At 43.8% G+C, this 22,088-nt stretch overlaps 2 protein-coding genes across 13 annotated transcripts in view; one reads left to right on the top strand and one right to left on the bottom strand.

Moving 5' to 3' along the window:
• The window catches only part of SSR1 (signal sequence receptor subunit 1), a 109,054-nt gene that overhangs the window by 35,396 nt on the left and 51,570 nt on the right, over positions 1-22,088 (top strand). The window lies entirely within an intron of this gene.
• Positions 1-22,088, bottom strand: part of RREB1 (ras responsive element binding protein 1) — a 123,934-nt gene that overhangs the window by 11,394 nt on the left and 90,452 nt on the right. For all 12 annotated transcript variants that reach the window (XM_057399286.1, XM_057399285.1, XM_057399290.1 and 9 more), the window contains 2 exons: positions 13,369-13,558; positions 8,870-11,612 (listed from right to left, as the gene is read on the bottom strand). In XM_057399286.1, coding sequence (XP_057255269.1) covers positions 8,870-11,612; positions 13,369-13,558 — 2,933 coding nt within the window. The remainder of the gene's footprint in view (positions 1-8,869; positions 11,613-13,368; positions 13,559-22,088) is intronic.

Here is a 22,088-nt window from a genome sequence, read left to right on the forward strand (position 1 = left end):
ATCAGCAAGCTATATACCATCTTCTCAGTATCCTCCCAACAACAGCTCTAGCACTCAGGCCAACCCCCAGTGGGAAGCAGCTCTTGCTTTACCCTGAGCTGTGGCTCTGGAGTGTCTGTTAAACTTTGTCTGACACTGAAAATGCAGTTTGAAGGCCTTTGTCCTCTAGGAAATACCCACAAATGTAGTTCAGAGGTACAAACAGCTAGAGCAGTTTGGAAAAACAAGAAGTCCCTGCTGTACCGAGGACTCACATGATTTCTGGAGGGATCACAGAGTGGCAGATATCTAGAGCAAAGATGAATTCTGCTAAAATGCTAATTGCAGAATTCACTGCTGAGTATACTTACTTTGTCAATATTTGCCTAGTTAGCACAGAGCAGTTGTGTTCGACCCTCTCACATTAGGGGTAAGCCTCTTTAAGAAAGAGATCTTTCCTTAGCACAGTCTCTCTCTGTATTACATAACAGATAATCCCTTACCCCATTCCTTATCCCACATCTCTCCTCCATCAACTGTGTTTTGCTGCAAGAAGGGAGCATTCAGAAAGCCCTAAGGAGACAAAGGCAGAGCTGCTCTAATGTGATGAAAGCTGGCGATTCATTAGGTTGCTTCACAATTTCACTGTCCGCCTCTCTGCCAGTTCAGGTCTCTCCTGGTCCCAAGGCTGCGAACCAGGTGAGATGTTCTCAGTTTGCTTCCCATGCTCTCCATGCAGCAAGGACACACACAAGCCCCATCACTTCAACAGCCTCCTCATCTCTGAATCCTATTCAAAACCACCATCCTGTTTTTGTTTTGGTTTAAAACAAGACCAAAAGAAACCCTCTATAAACTTGTTCCCAGTGACACTCTACTGAATTGCGCTTCCTGTCTTACACCTCATCTTAAAGCTTCACTTCATTTATGGCTGACCAAACATCACACAAGCATCTCCCTTCATTCGCTTGCCTGCTGGCATACAGTGAAACTGGATGATTATTCTCTTCCAAGTACAGCCCTTGCATGGGGTCTGCATGTAAGCCCCAACCACGTTACTTACCCACGTTTAAAAAACAAAGAGAGAAATGACCCCATTTAAAAATAAGCCACAGTTTCCAACTTTTAATTTACTTCCACTGAATTTGAAATCCATTTTTCTTGGACAATGGAGGGAGACCACAAGTCCAAAGCCATTGAATGACTTTGGACCACGATTAAGCACCACTTGGTGAAGTCAGTTACAAGCACTAAGCTGCGCTATAAAGTGCACACGGTAACTATAACAGCATAGGATCTGGGCTCCTTTCTTGCTGTGTAAAGCTGCTAGAGAAGACACAAAGCATCTGACAGCAAAGCCAATTTCAACAGCATCTATCCCCAGCACCTCCCAGGAGATGCTGCCAACTCCACACCTCAGCTGCATCAATGTGCTCTTTTAGGGCCGTGCCGGATCCAGGAACTGATTTCATGACTGCTGGTCCCTCCCCTTGCCCTTTTCATTTTCTGGGCAGCTGGATCAGCTACAGTTGTTGGGATGAACAGTTGGGAACAGGTTGAGCCAGTACTGCTGAGAAGTGCTTTGTGTTATCCAACCATGGCCCAAGGCTCTGTCTGCCAGGGGCAGGTCAAACCACTCTGACCAGCCCAGTGCTGGCTGCTAAGAACAACATCTACATTCCACCAAAGTCCTACCCATCCTACATGCCATGCCACCACTCACTGGAGAGGCTTTAGAAACACTTGCCTCTCTACCCTGCTGATCGGCTGAGCTGTTCTAGCCCCACTCCGAATACAAAGGAAGTTTTCATTAGACCCAAGTAAGATGGTTTTAGTTTCATTCTGCTGTGAAGATCGTCAGAGGTGAGCACTTTCAGAGTCTTTTCTGCAGACTTTTGTTCTGTGAGGGGATCATGTTATAACATGAGTCTTTCTCTCGCCCCGTAGCCATCTGCTGTCTGCATAGGCAGGATGAGCTCACGTGACACCCCAGATACAGCGGCTACAGCCCTGTGAAGTTACAGGCTGTTAACATGGTAACAAGGCAACTTAGTTTCTTCATGATAGGCAAGATCAAATCATGTTGTAACATGTCCCCAGCATGGCTGGTTTTAATGCCAGACTAGTACTGAGACCTGTATTACTACATCTGAATCGCTGCAAGGAAACCTGCTGTATTAACAGAAGAAAGGATGAGATAGGCTGGGAAGACAGCAGCTTCCCAAACAAACTGGAGCTTGGAAATGTAAGAGAAAAATCCTTTGCGCACTTTTGTGCAATCTGATCAGCAGCTACCCTGAGGTTGAGAGTAACAATTCATTCGTGTAATTTTAGCACAGAGCCAACTTCTTGCTGCTTTTAGGTCTGTTACTTCGACAACTCTCCTGTGAAACCAACTCAAAGTGTCACAAAGGGACCCTTGTCATCTCTCCTGGAGGTGTGAATACCTTTACAGCAACAGCTCCCTTGTGCAAACACTTTTCAGGCAAGGGACATGCACCACCATCTGCTGAGCTTCCTTCTTGCCCCCATCCCATTTGGCCAGCAAATAAAAAACCTGACTGACTGCCCTCACCCTTGGTTTCACGTCAGCTTGTCCTTCCTGACTAAATGCCACTTGCCTGCCTACAACAAAGCCTGCGTGATCTGACAATCAATCTCCTTCACTGCTAAACTCTCAAAACAGAGGGGGCAATACAGTGGCAGGTGAGCTTCAATGCAGATGAATACAGGGGAGAACACCTCTAGAAAAATAATCTAAAACATGCTTATGTGATGCTGAATGTGGTACTGGCAGGTGCATTCAGGCAGGAGGTCTTGGAGCCATGGCTGATAACTCTCCAGGATCACTGGCGTGGCCTGCAGGAGTAGCCAAACTAAAGTCAAGAAAGACTGGGTACCATGAGCAACAGTACTGAAAGCAAGACCAAGGGTGCCCCTCCTCTGCTGTTTAGAGCCCTGACGTGCCCCTATTTCAGGTAGTGTGTACACTTCTGGTCTTCACGCCACAAGAACGAGACAGCAAAAGGCACACAGCAAACCCAACCCAAGTGATGGGGCAGCTGCCCTGCGAGAAGACACCAGAAAGGTTCAGGCTTCTCTTTCGAAGGAGAGAACAGGGTGTTACAACTGAGGTTTACAAATCATGATGTCAGCTGAGAGGGCACACACAGTACAGCAATTCACCAAATCCTGCAATACTGGAACTAAGGGGGAAACTCTGAAGATAGCAGGGGATCAGCTGTTCCTGACACAGCAGGCAGTGAACTTCTGAAGCTTGACGCCAGGTAAGGTTGGAGGCAGATAGCATCAGCAGGTTCAGAAAGCCACTGGAGAGACTTGCAGACAGCAGGCCCATAAACAGGTAGTAAAGGGAGTAGGCAGGGATGTGCCCTTGAACATGCAACCCTAATGCAGCAGTTGTGGATACTGATAGAGCATTAAGTGGAACAGATCGGAGGAAGTGGCCAGGCCCACATGCTCACCCAAAATAGCACATCCTACTGCTACCATGAGAGACACGAGTACTTGGCTGCATGTACCACTGCTCTAACACAACAGGGCACTTCTCATACCCTTATGCTTTGTTTGTCTGCAGTGTTCAGTCTGACCAAACACAGCTTGGGCTTGCTATTCTGAACAGCTGGGGAAAACTGCACGTACCACTGAGATCTAGCATCCTCTTCCTTAGACTGGGGGATATGCACGTTTCTCCTCGGGTAGCAGCTGGCAAGTCCAGGTTTGTGCAAATTCTGTTAGATTTGGCAGAAATGACAACACCACACTTTGAGAGGGGAAGGGCTTCTGGCCTGACAAAGGGAGAAAGTATGCCTATCTGTCCTTGTAATGTGAAATACGAAACTGTTTCCCCTTTACTGCTTAGTGACCAACTGCAACACCCTGACTGAAAGCTCCTCAACAGCAGGCTCTCTCCTGAGACATCTATCACCCATGTGAATCTGACACAACTTCCAACAAAGCCATGGGGCATCTTCTCATTGACTTCAGTGGAACCAAGCCCCGCATGTCAAATAAGAAATCAATTACTTCAATTACTTCCGCACAGGAGAAGGCTTTTCACATCTGTAATTCATTTAAATGACTAGAACAAGGGAACTGACTGAGCACAGGAAGAGCTGAAAGAAAAGCCAGGATCATGCAGTGCAATGAGGAAAGCAGTCCTGCAAGACATCTTTGTGATGAACACAGAGATTGTGAGGACACCTACATGTAAAAGGAGATCAGTGCTTTTCACACCTTCTACCTCACACCCAAAACCTCTGAACAACCCCCTACATGCACCCACATGTGTGCACACACCTCCTCGCACACCCCCTCCCAGCCAGCAGCCGCTTTGATACACCACTGTGTTTCTCACTTTAATCTTCCACAAGCTGGCTCTGTTCTAATTAAAATCTCAGCCCATACGAGGGATTCCCCGCATCACACAGACACCTCAGGTGCTGTTTCTTTCTCTTAATTTTCTTCCACCGCCAGCAGAACTTTTTAGAAGCATTAAGGCACTGCTTTTTGCATACTTTCAAGTCACTCTTTCTTTTTAGTTGCCTGCTAAGCCAACCATAAATTTATGGTTACAAACCCCACCAGTTTCCGCACTTTTATTTGGCTACATTCACAATGCAAATACAAAACAGAACTTGAAAGTTGAGCAGAAACCCTTTTGCTTCATGATAGCCCAATTCCTTTCCACATTTCTTTTCAAGCATGCAATGACAGGATTAGCTGGGGATTAATTACTTGAAACTCAACCTGCATCTCACGTCACAATTTTCTCGTATTTTCAGCCTTTAAAACTTTCCTATCAACCAAGTATTTGTCATGCAGACCAATACTTAGAACAGATAAGATATCCTTTCCATACAAGTGTCCTAATTGGAAGTCTCAAAACACAAACAAAAATCCTGCTTACCATGCAAACTCCAATCCTCCCACCCCAAGTTGCAGTCCTATTCCCAAATGGGGGTGAGACCTCTTTCCAAAAATGTCACCTTCAAAGGCACAAAACAAAAAAAAAGATAATTCTCTGCTTCCTGTACTGTCCCTTAAAGGCAACTGCTCTTCTGATAAATTACACTTGCTCACTGGAGGGTAACCAAACAGTCAGTTTAAGTGCAATGTGACTTGATTTTTTATTAGCTTCTTCTGTAAGAATGGTCATGGGCTGGATTAGAATACATCTGTGCCTAGATATTGACTCAGAACCAACTGTAAAATTCGGTTAGCGCAGCAGGACTAGTCTAGGCTGGGCACTTCACGGAAGACAGTCATTGGAAGGGAGTCTTTTTCAGTGTAAAAGGTGATCTAAATCACTGCATGTAAGAAGATCATCCCTTAATTAAGATACCTCCTGCCACTCTTTTCCTAGTGGAAACACATTATTGCCATGGTAAGGACAAATGCTGCAAAGTTAAGATGTCTACCATTTCACTTATGCCATAAAAGCAAAGAAAAAAAATGCCTCCAGTCGCTTTTTGTTATGACTTATGTTCTCTGACCAACTGGAAACATTCAGGTTCTTGGGCTGCTGTAACTGTATTCTATTTATTTATTACTTTATTTTGTTTATAGATCTTTTCTTGTCCAATTCATGTCTGTTGTTAACTGCAAAACAAAACAAAAACAAACAACAAAAAAATCCTCCTCTGCCACTTTCTACACAAAATAAACTTGAGCCAAATATTTATCACTCTGAAAATATCCTTAAGCAATTCTTTGCAGATTTAGGTTACTTGTAACAAACTAATGGTCAAAAAAAGATGATTTTTAAAACTTTATATTGAACCTGCTCTGATGCACATGCCATAAAAGAAGCAAAATTAACTGCACCACCTCCAGGGCACATTTTACTTGATGCTCTGAGGATGGGTAAAGTCAAGAGCAGGAGGCAAGAGCAAAAAAGAAAGGCAAACCAAGCTGAACATAGAAGAGTAAATTAAACAATAAAGACATCAAGAGAAAGAAAGCATTACAAGCAAGTGTTCAAGCATGTTCAAACAAAACACAGGTACTGTGCTAAATACTGTATAAATCCAAGCTATGCAAAATTCCCAGTGCCCCACTTGTGAGCTCTCCATTAAAATAAAAATCAGTGAGGAAGGTGTGTGCTTCTTCAGGGAAATGCTTTTGAACTAAAAATCACACAGTGGTATTGAGGCAAGAATAAGCAGGGTGAAAGCTTTCACGAGAGTGCCTTCTGGTTGTGCAAAAGACACGGATTACCAGTAGCATGCGTGGTTTTGCAGTTTCACAGAAGGCAAATATGACCTTGACACTGCTTGGAAGGGGTCTACCATGTCCAAACTGACTAGTAATACATAGATATTACTTAAATGCTCAAAAACAAATAACTTTTCCTCAACCATGCTCACCCATTATTAGCTTAGGCCACTTACACAGATTACTCCAACTTCCTTACAAATGGATGGAGGAGAGCTAGTTGCCACTTCTTTGCTCAAATGACTGCTTTGTTTTTTTATAACAGAATACTACATAAATCTAGGAGCATGGATCAACTTGGCTGCAGTGATTCCCTATGGAGCAGACACCAAACACATGCATTCTTTAAGCAGATCACCAGGACTCTCATCTATCCCACCCACATTGGCCTCTTGGCCCCTTCTCTCCCCAGGTTAAGGGAGCAGCTATCAAGCCCAGACAACAAATTTTTCCTTTTCTCTTTACAATAAGATTAGTGAATAGCATTTTTAATTAACTCCTTCTGAAATAACAGAGCTATCTAACAAGTCACTGCCTGCGCAACAGGTGGGGACAGAAACAGTGCATTGCACTACGACACTGTAGATGTCTCCATCAGAAAAACAACTCGCCCACCTTGAACACAAACCCAACAAATTGCTGCATGTATCCCACAGCTGCCAAACTCCTCCCATGCCACCAGCACCTGACACTCACCACGAAAACACAGCGCTCACTCCACCTGAATGCATCCCAGTGCTTGCTTTGGCATCATCTCCATAAGTCTCTGCATTCCCTGCTTACCTTTCCCTTTTTCCTTCCAGTAAGTCTTATCTACACTGCTGCCACAGTGGAGCTGCTGCAAACTCCCAGAGTTTAGAAACAGAGTGCTGGTGTCACCTGGAAGGAGATGCCAGTCAAAGCTTGCTGTGGGGTGGTCCTCCAACAAGTCTCCCTGAACACTGATCATGATTAGGAAAGAGCTCAGTATTATCATTGCCGGAACACACCAAACGGAATCTGATTATAACCACTGCTGTAGTATCACCAAAAATCTTGTACCTGCACTGAGGATCCAGCCCTTGCTTTCCTTGTGGGGACTGCAGCACAGGCCTTCTGAAGGGGCAGTGTCTCCTTCCAAGGCCAGTGATCAGTTTTACCAGTGTAACTCCTGTCCAAACGCATTTTCCTGTATTCAGTGAGGGTTTACACCAGTGCTGCTACCCTTGGAAGTCTGCCATCAATAAGCAGGTCAAACCTCTTAAGTCTGGGAAAAGCCTCTCTATTTTTTTTTGTCTCATGAACAGTTCTTCAGTAACTATGTATTTGTTTTGGAGAGCAGGGTGTTAGAAAACAATTGATACAAATAAAGAGCCCTCCTTCACCATTGAAAGTAAACTGTATGCTAAATAAGATGAAATAACTTGGTCTCTGTGGGCCAGAAAACAATAGCCTCACTGTTGCACTGATACCTTGCAAGTTACGTTCTCGCGTCACCCAAGGCAAACTGTAATAGGGACTGCTCCACAGCTCAGATTGCCTTTAAACCTCTTAGCTAGCCTCTTTTACCTCTTCAGCAGGTTTCCCTCTTTAGCACAGACATGAATCAGCTGCTTCAGAAAACCTCTATACCTTCCAAAAAACGAAATTATGTTTTATGAGGCTGTGGTCAGCTCACCTATGTTTCTCACAAATATTCCTAGCTTCTATTCTTTACATCAGGAGTTGAGATTGCATAATGAAGTAAATAGCATCAACAACTGTGACTGACTTAAAACGGAGCAACAGCAAGCACAGCTTTGTCTTCCCTCTCTCTCCCAGCAGGATGAGAATCTACTAATTACTTTATTACAGTGTGGGTGGAAAAAGGGGTGAACTTCAAGTCGGCACAGCATTCAACAAAGTATTTCCTCTACAGGGAAGAATGAGAAATAACCCCAAACCTATATAAATCTGCCTCCCAATTCCTCCTTTTGTTTACACCAGGTTTGAGGTTACTTACACAGTGGCACAGTATTAAAGACTCCACACGCATCTCTACACTCTAGGGCAAAAGCCCACCTTTAGTTGCCTAGCACTGAGAACAAACATTTTCTAGAGGTGAGCGTCTATGTAATGATCAGGATGATGCTTCTTGCATCCTCCTTCTTTGATCTGTCAAATAAAAGCCACCGTAATTAAAAAAAGGAAAAAGCTAAATACAGTATTATTTTATTTGCCTGCCATAATTCTATACTTATTTGTTCTCATATTTATGGATCTTTTTATCATTACTGATGCAGACAAACAGCTGCTGGAACCAGTCAAACAAACTGTGTAAAGTACAGTGAAATATTCAAAACACATGCTCACCTTCAAGATAAGACAGTAATAACAGAACATCTGAAACTAGAGTCTTAGCAAACCCAGGTACGCCAAGGTATGCCACTGAAGTCAGATGGGTTTTAGCAGTTTAATTTGCCCCCTTGATACTCAAAGGCACAGAGGTTATTCCATTACTAAAAAATGTGCCACCATCACTATAAAGTATTGGCTAGGGATTTCCAAAATAACCAAGAATACCATTCAAACATCAAAGAGAGGACAAGAAATGAACATCCTTCCACAAGGAGAGCCTTCCATAGGGAATACTCTCAGGGGCTTACGATCCACTGTGAGCACAAGGCGTTCTTACCTGTATGAGTGAGTATGTGCTGCTGTAGGGAATTTACCCATGGAAAGACTTGAGGACAGTAAGGACAGGGGATGTTTTGCAGGCGGTCTGAGTAAGCATTCCTCTTCCCTCTCAGCAGCTTATCTTCAGCAGTGTCCTTCTCATCCTCATTTGCTCCATTTCTGCTGCTTTCTTCCTTGAAATTGTCAGTGGACTGCAGAAACGGGCTGAATTTATTAGCGTCTGTGGTAGCCAGCATCTTCTCTATGCTGGCAAATTCCCCACTTGACTCCAGATCCAGACCACTGCTAAATTTAGGCTTATTTTTTGTTCCTTTCTTTCTACCTCTTCTCTTAGTCAACACAGGTTCGGCAACGGGAGACGGCTCTGGATCACATGCCTGAGCCAGGTCACTGGGCAGGCTGGAGTCTCTCTGCACGGTGGTCACGATTGTCACTTTTGCTTTGGCGTTCCCTGATTTGTCACATCCAGTGGAGCTGCTCACTGCCTTGGGACCAGTGTCTTCAGCCTCCGTTTTCAGCAAAGCGGGAGCAGAAGACACAGATGAAATGATCTGTGCAATGGAAGCTAGCGGTGGCAGCTCTTTAGTTACTGGAGGCTTTGGCAAGAGAGGTGGAGGTGGTGGTTTAGGCCTCAAGGGTCTCAGCAAGGCAGAATTGCCAAGGAGAGCAGGGGAAATGATTGGGACAGTCAAATGCAACGAACCTTTCAGTGGCTGGGTATGTCTGACACCCCTGTTCTTCTCTGAGTTCCCGTTGGCACCAAAAACCAAAGGACACTGCAGACAGTTGTAGGCTTTATCACTGTTCCCAGAAGCAGCCAGCTCTTGATTTCTAGCTTCATATGGGACATCATCTTTATCCTTCTTCAGGACTTTGGGGATGGACAGGTCAATAGGCTCCATGGAACAGTCGTAGAAGGGCACGGGAGAAGAACCAAACAGGTTCTCCTGCTTCACTTGCACAGCACTCAGGCTTCTGCTCTTCTGAGAGAAATCCAATGGCTCATCAAAATCCATTGGGAAGCTGCCTGCAGGTTCAAGTTTGATGGGAACATGAGACGATGTCCCAAGCAAGAAGCCATTCTGTGGCTCCAGGAAAGGCGTCATGGTCTTGTGGTCCATGTAAGTGCTGTCCTCCAATAAAGAAGGGTCTGTCTGGCTTGCATGGGCACTGCAGTCCACCGCTAAGATGTAATTCTCAATTTCCCTTTCTTGCACATGCAAGTGCTGCTTGAGGATATGGTGAATGCAGTTTCTCTTGGCTGAAAAGGCTGTGCCACACTCCTTGCACTCAAACGGCTTCTTCTTCTGGCAGCCACTGTGCGTCCTCATGTGAATGCGGAGGGCTCGGTAATGCTTCAGGTCCTCACCGCACAGCTTGCACACAGTGTCTGGGGAGCAGAAGGCATCCACCATCTCTGCAGCATTGCTGGTGACATATTCAATGTTCTTTTCTATATCCTTCCTGGTCACTTTGAAGTGCTTCTTTCGCAGGTGCCTCTCACAATTGGCTTTCACTGTGAACGGGTAGTGGCAGATTTTACAGATGTAAGGCCTCTCCCCGCTGTGTGTCCGCAGGTGTCGGATCAACGCTGCCTTGTCAGCTGCAATGTAGTCACAGATGTTGCACTGGTATGGGGAAATACCCAAGTGAGAGCGGATGTGAGCTCTCAGGACACCAGAGAAGGCAAACACCTGGTCACAAAAACGGCAGGGGTACAAAACTTTCCTCATGGTTGGGGCTTTCTTGTTCGCTGCCCCTGCAATGATGGCTTTAAGGTCTCCTTCTGTGACCTCTTGCTTGATCTTGGCTTCCATGCTCAGAGGCAGGAGAGCTTCGATGATGCTGTCCTGGTCCAGTTGTGTCTTCATCTCATGCTGAGTTAAAGGCTCTACTTTGGGTTGGAGGAGCAACTGCGAGGAAGGGCTCGACCTGGCTCCTGGCTGGGGAAGGTGAGAGTTGGAAGAAGACTCCACTGAGTTCTTGATCAGCCTCAGAGGGGGAGGTGGGAGGCTCGGGCTGATGCAGCCAGGGGAGGCTTGCTGGGCACTGATAAGAGGAGGAGGTGTAGAGGTTGCAACGACTGTTCGGGGCGTTACCAAAGGCTTTGGCTTCAGTGGCGGCATATGCTTGAAAATAGACTGCACAGGGACAGAAGGTGCCTTAGAAAGGGGAGGAAGACTGATTTGAGGAGGAGCGGAAGAAGCCATCTTCAAGATCTGCTGAATGTCTGCCAGCTCAATGGCAGACTCATTGGAGATGGGTTTTACCACAATACTGCTGTCAGGCTGGATGATAAAACCCTTCTGAAAAGGCTGCAGCGAGAGAAGCTTTATGTTCTCTTTTGTAGGGGGAAGGACTGAAAATGACCCTCCCATAGAGGCAGCTTCCAGAGGAGAGAGGCTGAGCAGACCGGTGCTGCTGGGTTCCTGAGGTAGGTTACTCTTCAGTGCTCTGAGCCGCATTTCTTGGACCTCATCTTGTGTATTGTCCTCCTGCTTGACAGGCTTGATATCTTTGGTGTACTGTAGGCCCAAGGATGCCATGAAGGCTTTCTGGTCTGGGTTCTCACCAGGCGGGATCATGGACTGTTGCTTGTGCTTGTCTTTTCCCTGATCCAACACATGAGTTTCTGTGTGCAGTTTGAGCGCCGAAAGCATGGGGAATGCCTTGTTACACATCTCACAAATAAATCGATGGAAGTCGCTGATGCACCTTCGCAAATTTGTTTCACACCAGACCTGCAAGACATGCAAAAATATTTAGAGTAGGTATCTCAAACTGGAAAGGTACCATATGCTTCTGCAAAACAAAACCAGTTTACTCCCTCTTCCGCTGCCCAAGTTAAGGAGGTTAGAGCAGCCATCACCTACCTGGCATGGAGACATTCCTGCTCCACAGCCTTTAGTCACCTAAGTGGTGTATCTGAATTAGGTGCTGATCCTCCAGGAGCTCCTTTCTATAGAGGCAAACTGCTCCAGAGAGTTATTCAGACTCTCAAATACTTTTCCACCCTTAACTTCCCCTCCAGAAACCTCTCTCGCTTCTCTGACAGGACAGGAGCCTCATTGGACTAAACAGCAAACTTCATTGAGACTACCTCCTTTAGTCTTATTACTACAAAGAAACTAGAAGGATTAAATAAAAGGCATCCAAGAAGGCAAAATAACATAAACCAATCAAAATAATAACACCTTAAAACAAATCAATGAAACAAAGAGCCCAAAGTGGAAAGGCTTTTGGTTAGTGAAGTCTAATCATATTTATTCTCCAAACAAAAACACTAGGCTCACAAACAGATTTTATACCTGTCGCTGAAAACAATCATGAATCCAAATGCTGCATTTAAATGCTATCCACATAGCTCACATGTTGCAGAGGTTCCACATCAAAGAGGAACACAAGTGATAAATTAAGTAGAGGGCTGGAAAGATCTTTATATACTCTACACACTTTGTTCAGATACTTCATAGATCTTGCCTCAGAATGCAAGCAAAATTGTTACAAAAGGAAAGTCACAACATTTAAAACCCTTAATAATGTTAAATGTCTGCCACTAATTACAAAAGAAACCCAAGTTGTTTAAAAAGTTATCTCTTGTCCTGATTTAGTAACTTTTACACCAAAATTCTACTTGAGAATTGCCTTCCAAATTTCAGGTCTAACACCTTGAAGCCAGAAGAGCTGGAACTCAGTGCTTTAATCCAAGTAGAATAAGAAAAGTGCAGCCGTTGAATAAGCATGGTCCTGCTGGGCTGTGCTGTTGATTTATTTCTTTGGGCTTTTTGAATACACAGCTTCATCAAGACCCAAACTAACTAAGGCAGGCAAGGTGTGATAAGAAAGAGGAATGATACTATCCAACAGAAAGCTTTACGGCTGTCACAGAAATATTTACAGACTACCTAGTGCCTTTCCCCAGCCACTGGCCCTCAAACATGCAGTATCTTCAGACCTCACGTAAGGAACATAGTGGAAAGGTGCCTGGGAGTGTTTTGAGAAGAAATCACTGAAGATGTCGCCATTTAGTAAGTAAGGTGATTTCCTGAAGCTTTTCATAACATCTCTCACACCACAACTACATCCTTTTAACAGGAAATTAAATAAATAATGTTTTCCTTACCATGTATCTTCCCTACTTATTTTAGATGTGGGATGGTTTTGGGAAGGAGAGAAATAATGGGCAAGCTGGAAGGGGCAAGGGGACTTAACAACACCAAAGTTTTCATTTAAAATATTTTTACGTATCTTTACACCAACAGTTACCCTCTGGAATGCTGAAAAAAAAAAAACACAACCCAATCCCAATATTCTTTAGATGAAAAAGGAAAGAAGAAAAGCAGAAAGCGTTTGAAGCCTACATGGATAGTGGTAATGTGCTTTCCACAAAATATTCTACACCCCATCTCTGCCTCATCAAGGACACATCTTTCAATGAATTCAGAAGATACATGCTATTATCAGCTGTTACCTTAAGCTATGAAGAGCAGAAAGTACCTGAGAAATGCGGGGGAACTTCCTACAGGAGAAGTCTGTGAATCCCAAGTCATGGAAGCCTGCTGGAATCGAAGGGTTGTTCTGAATGAAAGGCTTTCCCATGGGATCTCTGGGAAGCTGCTTGTGGATAACTGCATTATGGCGCAGTAAGCCCCGATGAGTACGAAACGTAATACAACAGATGTCACACCTGGAAAGGAAAGGAATAAAACAGAAATGACTTACTGACTGCTGCAAGCTTAACAACTAGCATTCTTGCATTAGGACAGCCTCCTTCCTCTTACCCCATGATACCAAGAACCTGCTAAATGCAAAACAAAGCTACAGCACGTCAAAAACTTATGACCACAGAAAGGCCATTTGAATTACAGTCACTCTCTACCAGTTTCTGGCCATTACGCTCCCTAGAAGTTTAACGGATATAGCACATGAGATCCGAGCATCCCATGTGGGCAGACTGCAAAGTGGCAGCTGAGACCACTGCCTTCTGACAACCTTCCCATAGTCCAACATAAAATATTTCAATGGCTTTACACCATTTCATTTTTACTGAAAAGTGCTACTAAAATAAAAGACATTTTTTAAAAACCTCTGACAAAGGGAGCCTAAATCAGACCTAAGTAGCAAGCTGCTGCAAATGAATAAATAGCACCTTCTTTTTAACTACTGCTTAAAACATACTACTGCACACCGCTGAAACACACATGTATGAATTTCCTCTACACTGTCTTTTCCGTTAGTTTTCACTGATTTTTCTCAAAGCTGTTATGAGAAATACACTGTTTTAAAAGGAAAACTAGTGCTCCTTGACGGGGAAGAGAGGCAGAGGAGAAAGACCTGAAATATATTCAACATGTCTGCACTCATACAGCCCTTAACAGTCACTGTGCCCCAAAGAAAAAGGCAGATGCATCGTTTTTTCCTACTGACATGTTATTGCTATGATTTCTTGTTTTTCCTAACTTCTCAAATCCCAAATTCAGTTAAACAGAAGTTTCTCACATAAAGTAAATTTGCATTAAAAAATCAAAGATACCAAAAATGCAGTTATGCTGCAGGCAATAAACACTAAGCAGCAATATTTGGCCAACACGTCAACAAACAAGCCTACTGCCTTTTGAATATCTGGGATTGGAGCTCAGCAGCATGACAGGTCACATCGTCTCTGCACTCAACAAGTGACACAGTTTCACTCAACACAGTTCCTTGTGGTTACAGCTCCAGCTCACAACCAAAGCATGAGTTTCAGAGAAACAAACACGAGTGAATGTGAAGCAGTCGGATTTTGTCAGCAAGAATATTATATTCACTAGGAGTTTTTCATGTCCCCCCTGCCTTAATTCTACCCATACTGTCTTCGCCCTCCATACCAAGGAAAAGGACATGTGCCTACTCATTAAAAAAACATCCTGCAATTAGAAATGACTCCTGACAAAATCCTGAAACCACCCCTTCCCTGTCCTGTCCCTAATAAACTCCCATTGTTGTTCTTTTTATCACTACATAAACTTCCACAGACCTTTTTTATTCCCTGAAAATGAAACAGATAACCAAGTCACCAACAAAGCAATTGGACGCATAGTCTCGGAGTGGTGAAAGAAGCAAGTGTGAAGTATATGTAACATGGCCTTCATTATCACAGTACCCAGAAGGCTGGGACATAAATATTATGCAATGCAGGTTTAATATCTCCCGTCTTTTCTCCCTGTCAATTCACTTGCATCCTACCTTTATAATTATTGCCAGCATAGTCCCTGCATTCCATTAAATGCCAAAACAATGTCATTTACGAAGCAAATGTCAAGATCTACGGCCCTCCTCCAGCTCGCTTGGCAGCACCTATTCCATGATGCAAGGCTTTAATCTTCAGTGAAAACAAAAGCACACAATCACCAAAACCACTGGAGAAATAAGGCATTAAAGGGTTACAGCAGTCACCTGAAGAACTTGCAGACTAATGAAATAAATCTTTTTTTAAAGGTGATGAAGCCATGCTTCTGGCATGCTCCTGCACCAAAGGAGTATCACTGGTGGCCTGTGGGGCCAGCTGTTCTGCAGAGGGACACAGACCCTCACCTTGGGGCATCTTGATGCAGATCCAAGGTCCCTGATGTGCCTGGCCTTCCCTGTGCCAGCAACCCAATGCAGAAGCTGTATCCCCTTGTCTGTGACAGGGCAGGCACAGCTACCACTGATGGGACCACAGGGCTACTGGGAGAGCCAGTGCCTGCCACAGTTTACGCTGCAGGAGCCAGTGCTCCTGGCCAAGCAGCCAACTGTCATCCACACCAGCAGGAAGGCGCACTTCATCCATCTTACACTCCTTCACCTCACAGACTTTTAAGTACTGGTTTATTTAGGGTTCCCATCAAAAGCTGCACTTGAGAGTTAATCTTTCAGAGCAAAGACCCGTGTGAAAGTCCTTTGCAGTACACCTGTATCAACTACTATGCCTCAGGACAGTAAAAAATTTGCAATTTAAAATTGCTGTTTTCTATTCAAAGGGAACCGCATCCCCTCCCCCAAAACAAAAGCAGTATCTTGTACTAGTACTTTCTGTCTTTTATAATGCATACAATTAAAAACCCCTCTATTTTTCTCTTTCTGCTTTAGCCTTCTCTTTTCGTTTCCTTGCTGTGAGTGAAGCAGCAGCAAGAAAAAGGAGAAGTCAGGAAAAGGATTAAACTCTTTTTCCATTCTGTCAAAAAGCTCCTGGCAGAAAAAAGGAAAAATCCTGTCATCTCAAGATGTAGGCACTCTGAGGCATAAAAATGCACTGCACCCTGGCTCAGCACCTGCCCCTGGCATCACAGTTCACAGGATCACACAGAGCTGGAGCACCGGAGGGACCTGTGGATGCCTTCCCTTCCTCTACGGTTCAAGCACACCTGTATAGGCAGCCACAGCTTGGAGAGCTGGAATAAAAACAGCCTGAGAAACATGTGGAGCAGCTTCCCTGGGGCAGGCTTCCCAGGCAAGCAGGCAGCCTGTCAGGCTACAGCAACCGTGCTGGCACCTTGCACCCACGTCACTCGCCAAGAACAAGGGAGGTCATTGTAAAGCTCTTCCTGATACTGATGGGTGCCATCATGTCGCTGGCTCAGGAGGCCTCTCAGGCTCTGCAGACCTCACTTGGGCTTGTCAGTCTTTGCTGCGGGTGCAAGCTATTTAAAATACATGAAACATCTGCACAAGTGTATGCACATCATCTTTTTTTGTGTCCATGTCTATGTGTGGTTTTCTCACGTTCTCTCCCCCTCATCTTAAGTAGGAAGGCAGTCCAAGTTTCTCTCAAATGACACGGCTTGAGCTTTATGGATGCAGTTATGGATGTGTACCACCTTCAAGAAAAAATTACAGGTACTAAACTTCAAAACCTAACTAGTTAAGGCAAGCACCATGCTGCACTAAGGCTTGTGTTAATTTAAAATGGAGTAAGCTGCCATGCCTAACAATGCACTAACTGGAAGCGTTTCTTTCTTTTTTAAGGAAGCCTAACCATTAATTTCTCTGTTTTGCCATCAGTACTATTTTACATCTTTGGTAGTGTCAATGCCTTCAGTATTTTTAATTCTAAACCTACAGTCTAAGAAGGATAAGAGAGAGGAATCCTAGGTGATAGGACCAGTTTTTCATATTGCTTCAACTGCTTAAAAAAATGCAGAGTTAAATAATAGTGGGAAGTTTGAAAAGTCCAGCATATCAAATAAAGTATCTGAAACATGGCAATACTTTGCTCATGATGAACTTTAAAAAACAAAACACCAAAAACCTCCCCCTCTCCTTACAAATTCACACGTCTGCTTATGTGTAGTGCCAAGTCAAACAGGGATGGTATGGATGCAGAGAACAGAGATGGGAACAGGTTCTGACATTGTTAGCAGAACAGGCAGAGCAATGGCTCAACACCTGAGTGGAGATAAAAGCACTCTACTTGCAAGGTAAGTTTCCAGATGTAGCTAATAAAAGCTGCTCTGATGCACGTGATTGCAAGCCTTGGCCCCAGTTTTCCATTTTTCTATAAATATGACTACAGAACAAAGATCAGAAAGCTGTTCAGTTCCAAGCACAGAGATTCAGTTGCTTCTGGCAGATAAGGACACTTTAAAGTGAGCTTCATTCTCAACTGCCTTTACGTTTTGGAGTCAACTTCTATCTGTTCAATGCAAACTTAATACTAGAGTTCTGACTTGCTAGCAGAAGCGTACAAAGCAAGCAGGTGGGAAAACAGAAATGCTAAAAACAATGCAAAAACAGAGCGAAGATGTAACTGCAGGATGACAGTGCAATGACCAGGCTGATCTTGGGGCTCAGGCCACTTATCATACCAGGGGAGTCTGCTTAACTATTACTACACCAGTGCACCTCTTAAAGTTTGGGTTTCTTTAATGCAGACAAGGTCTCTGTGTAAAACCACACTATCAAAAAGCTTTCTACTAAAGTAAGTATTCTTGAAATCTGTAATGCTACATAAGATATAAAAGCATTTTAACAGGTGTTAAGAAATAATCAATGCTTTGTGCAGCTTCTTAAGAAGCAAGCCAGGATTTGCTACACTTACAACAAGCAGCACCTTGCCTGTTGCAAGGAAGGTTTACATAAGCAATGCCTGCTGCCTTGCATTACACTCTTCACTGAGCTAATTCCAATTTGTCAGCACTGGAAATAGCTTTTTTTCTTTAAGAAAAGGAAAGACATTTTAGGAAAGAAATGCAGAGCCAAATTTAAAGCAAAATTAATCAGCCTTCATTTTAATTAAGGTTAACATAACAGTCAAACATTCAATCCTTCTAAATTTTGTATTTCAGTAGTCAAGATGCAAATGCCAAATATTTATATTCATCATTCTGTTCCAAGAAATTCAACAAACACTTTGCTATGCATTACCCTGGACTGCAGTGGAAAAGTGACATTTAGCATTCTTCTACTTATACTGCTGAAAACAGACAAGAGTAGACCAAAACTTAAAGTCTTCACCCATGCAGCTCACTAACACTATGTTGCCCAAGTTGTGGATGTCAACAAATAAGAACAATGTTAATTTTCTATTTCTTATCTAAAATAAAAAGCTTGATACAATTTTGTTCCTTTCCTGTCTGTGCTCTTTTTCAACTGCCACAAACAAAAGGAAAACAAAACAAGAATGAAACACATCTTGAGACAGAAGTCATTAATACACAGTTACGTTATATTAAGTCAGCTAAAGTATAGAAGTCAGCTATGTGTAAAAATTTCTACTTTTGTTGTTATTCTTTCTGTCTCACATTATTGGCAGAATTAATGCAGCTCTCCTTAGGAGAAAAGAAAATCCTGTGCTGATCTAAAAATAATACAACTGGGCAAAAGAGAAAGATGGGCAATTCCCTGCTGTTGACTCATGTCCGTACCAGGGATGGGAGCAGGCTCCCTGCCTCCACACCACTAACACGTGCTGCAGAGGAGGCCGACAAGGAGGGGGAGATGGGGAAAGGCCAGTTTTAAACATTAAGGGCTTTCACCACCTATGAAAGAAAAACTAGCTGGTTACAGACACATTCCCCCTCACAAAATGATTCCTTTACTTCTCTCTCACTTTTTGGGGGGCAAGGTGAAGAGAGGGAGATGAGAGACAGCAAATTGGTTTCTGCTCCTGTGTAACCCCACCCAGGTCCAGATACTTATCTCCTTTTGGATGAAAAACCGTTCCTGGCCTCCCCACCCAGAGCCCTGGGAAATAACATCCAACAGCTGCACTAATCTCTCCCACTTGCTTCGGATGAGTGATGGAAAAGCAGCAGTGCTGTGAACACCGCTCCTGCCTCCTCCCAGGGATCCCTGTGGGTCCTCCTGCTGTCCTGCAATGACCGGTCCTGCTTCCTTCCCCTGCAGCATCACAGCGTGTCTCACTCCAAAGGACCTGCTACTCTCCCATCTCCGTCTTGCCCAACGTTATGGGTCTGTGCTGAAACCACAAGCGGCACAGCAGCACCAGGAACCAACTTCCTGGCAGGCTGGAGAGTCTCCCCTTCACTTTCCAGTGTGTAGGGGGATGGACACAGCTCACCAGAAGCTCAGTGCATGCTGTTTCACCTCCTCAGAAAAGGTGGGACTTGACTTTTAACTTTTCCTCCCTCCCACTTCCCCAGTGCTGTCAGACTTTGTTACCAACATGTTCTATCACTCCCTGTAATCCTCTCCCTCAAAGAAGTCACCTTTGAGTACAGCAAAGGCTGAAACCACTGCACCAGCCCTTCTATTAATAGAGGGATGCACAATGCTATGTGCATTCCTACAGCTGCGCTGTGGTCCAGGCAAGAAAAGTATTGTGTAGGAGCCAGGACAGATCTGATATAAACCAGGGTGATATCGTGCTTCAGAAACTGGTCAGCATACAGCAGAGCCAGTGCCCATACCAGCATACCAGTTACACTTTGACTCCCACAGAGTAACTCAAGTGAAGTTAACTGCTGTAAGATTTAATAAAAAGGCATGAGCCATCCTGTGCCATCTTTTTCTTTGTGTGTAAGCAAAGTAAAATCAGGAAAAGATTTCACTTCTTCCCAAAGCTGTATGAATTATGTACCAGCAATACTTCAGCAGTGCCATATTTAAATACCTCTGCCCCAGTGGAATGCTAGCTCACTCTAGCATTTACTTCAATAGAATTCTCATGCTACTAAGAACAAATAAAGGGAAAATGGGGGATGGTTTGAAGCCACTTGCACAAACAAGTATTTCATTTGCTCATAATGACTTTTTTATTTAGCCAATGACTTACATGTCAAGAAATTGGCTGGACAGAATCCTGAAGCAAGAGCTGAAGATCAACTTAAGTAACAATGAAGGGTTTAATAATTACAGGAAGCATACCTGGGAAGAAAAAAATCCTGACCTGACCTCTACAGGTACCAAAATTGGAAGCTGCACAGCATCCAGAATAAAACTCATTATTTGTGCATACAAACTCAAGTGGACCTTCTGGTATTCTTTTGGGGTAAGAAAAGGAAAGCCCCTCCTGCCTTTCAACACATCTTTCATATATGGAAGCCAAGTACTTGTGCAGTTTTAAAATGCACAATGGAGTGAGAAAAAAAAGCCAAACCCTATGTACTGACCATGTTAAAAGCGGTACCGATTTTCACAAGTAGAAACATATCTAGAGGTGCTTGTCTATCCTATAACCATCCACCGATGACAACAGGGCTCACAAATAGGTGCAGCCCAATCTGGACTGCACACCCTTGCCCTTATCAACATTTGCAGGTAAGCTATGCTCAGCACGCAGACATGACTGCTAACACAGTAAGCAGCAGCCAGCACTTTGAGAGAGCCTGCGTACAAACAAACCCTGGTCACCAGGATCAGGCAGGCATGCTAACAACCTATTTTGGCACAACCCTCCTTCCCTCCTGGATTCCCTTTTACGAGATGCTTTCCTCTACAGCCAGCTTTGCATTTTACCCACTTTCTATTCTTGCAACCGAGCTAAGATATTCAACACCATGTGATACACCACAGTTTCACATGAGAGCATTACTCCCTGTGTCCATTCACTACCCGCTATTTTTACCCGGCTGCTCTGGATTCCCAGTCTCCTCACACAACGAGCTTCCTGATGTGAGCTGTCCACTTCTAGGCCAGCGTTGGACTCACGCTGCTCTTCAGATATTTCCCATTTTTGTTTCTGAACAGAAACTACAGAAAGCGCTTAAAATATAGTTATGGTCTGCTTCTGCAAGCCAGCATGCAGATGCCCAACCCACTGATTTTACTTCTGTTTCCTCAGTAAAAGGATGCATTCACCAGCCTGCTTGCATAGCCTCTCCTCTGCCTTATCAACACTAAGAGTTGCATTGTATCGCAGCCTATTTTTGGTCCTAGCATTTACCAGAGCTGGTCCATGAACCTCTGTGCTGGAGTGCTCTTCATTCCTCTCTTGGTACTCAACAATCATGTAAGATACAACCACCTCTGAATTATCCAGCTGCATTAAAAGAGTACAGTATTACATATTTTGAAGTGCTAACAAGGAATGAGGCTTATCCACGTGCTCACCAACAGCTGTGACAGAGATGGTGCATGAATACTACTTGTCATTCATGTAAGTTGCTTCTAGTAGCAGAAGTGTCAGCTACTAGGAAAAGAACTTCCTCTCCCCACCATGAACCCATAGTTTTGCCTCACAAGTAATATAAATTGCAAACAACATTTAGTTTTCAGCCACATTCACTCCTCTAAGTTTGCAATAAGAGGGTGTCACTAACACCCTCTTCCCACAGAAGGCTGACCATGCGTAGAAAGCAACATGCTTCACAAGAATTAAGTCAGCAGGATTATTCCCTGCTATATAAGGAGAGAAAAGATAGGAAGTGTATTCCTAAAGCTGCTTAAGTAGGCATTGGCAGAAACAGGAATGAAACTCAAGGGTCTTTTTCTGGTGTTTTTTTTCTTTTACATCCTGTACCATGTACTTTTACTGTCACATTGCTGCTCCATACACAACTTAGTTTTGTACTAGTCTTTTCTACTGGTGCTAATGATTGAAATCATCTCCGCACACTTTGAATTTCCATTAATTTATTTTCTTGGTTACTTTATCTCCCCAAAGCCTATGTGCAGAACTGTGCTGAAAAACAGTTAAGTGGACAATAAATATGTAATGTTCTAAGTAGCTGGAATAATTTTGACTCAAACCCACTTCCTTTTGTCTTGACTTTAAAAAGGCGGCTCATGTGCATTTG

Source organism: Pezoporus wallicus, unplaced genomic scaffold (genome assembly GCF_028554395.1).
Source record: "Pezoporus wallicus isolate ANWC-B61680 ecotype Strahan unplaced genomic scaffold, APGP_CSIRO_Pwel_v1 contig_818, whole genome shotgun sequence".
Classification (NCBI taxonomy): Eukaryota; Metazoa; Chordata; class Aves; order Psittaciformes; family Psittacidae; genus Pezoporus; species Pezoporus wallicus.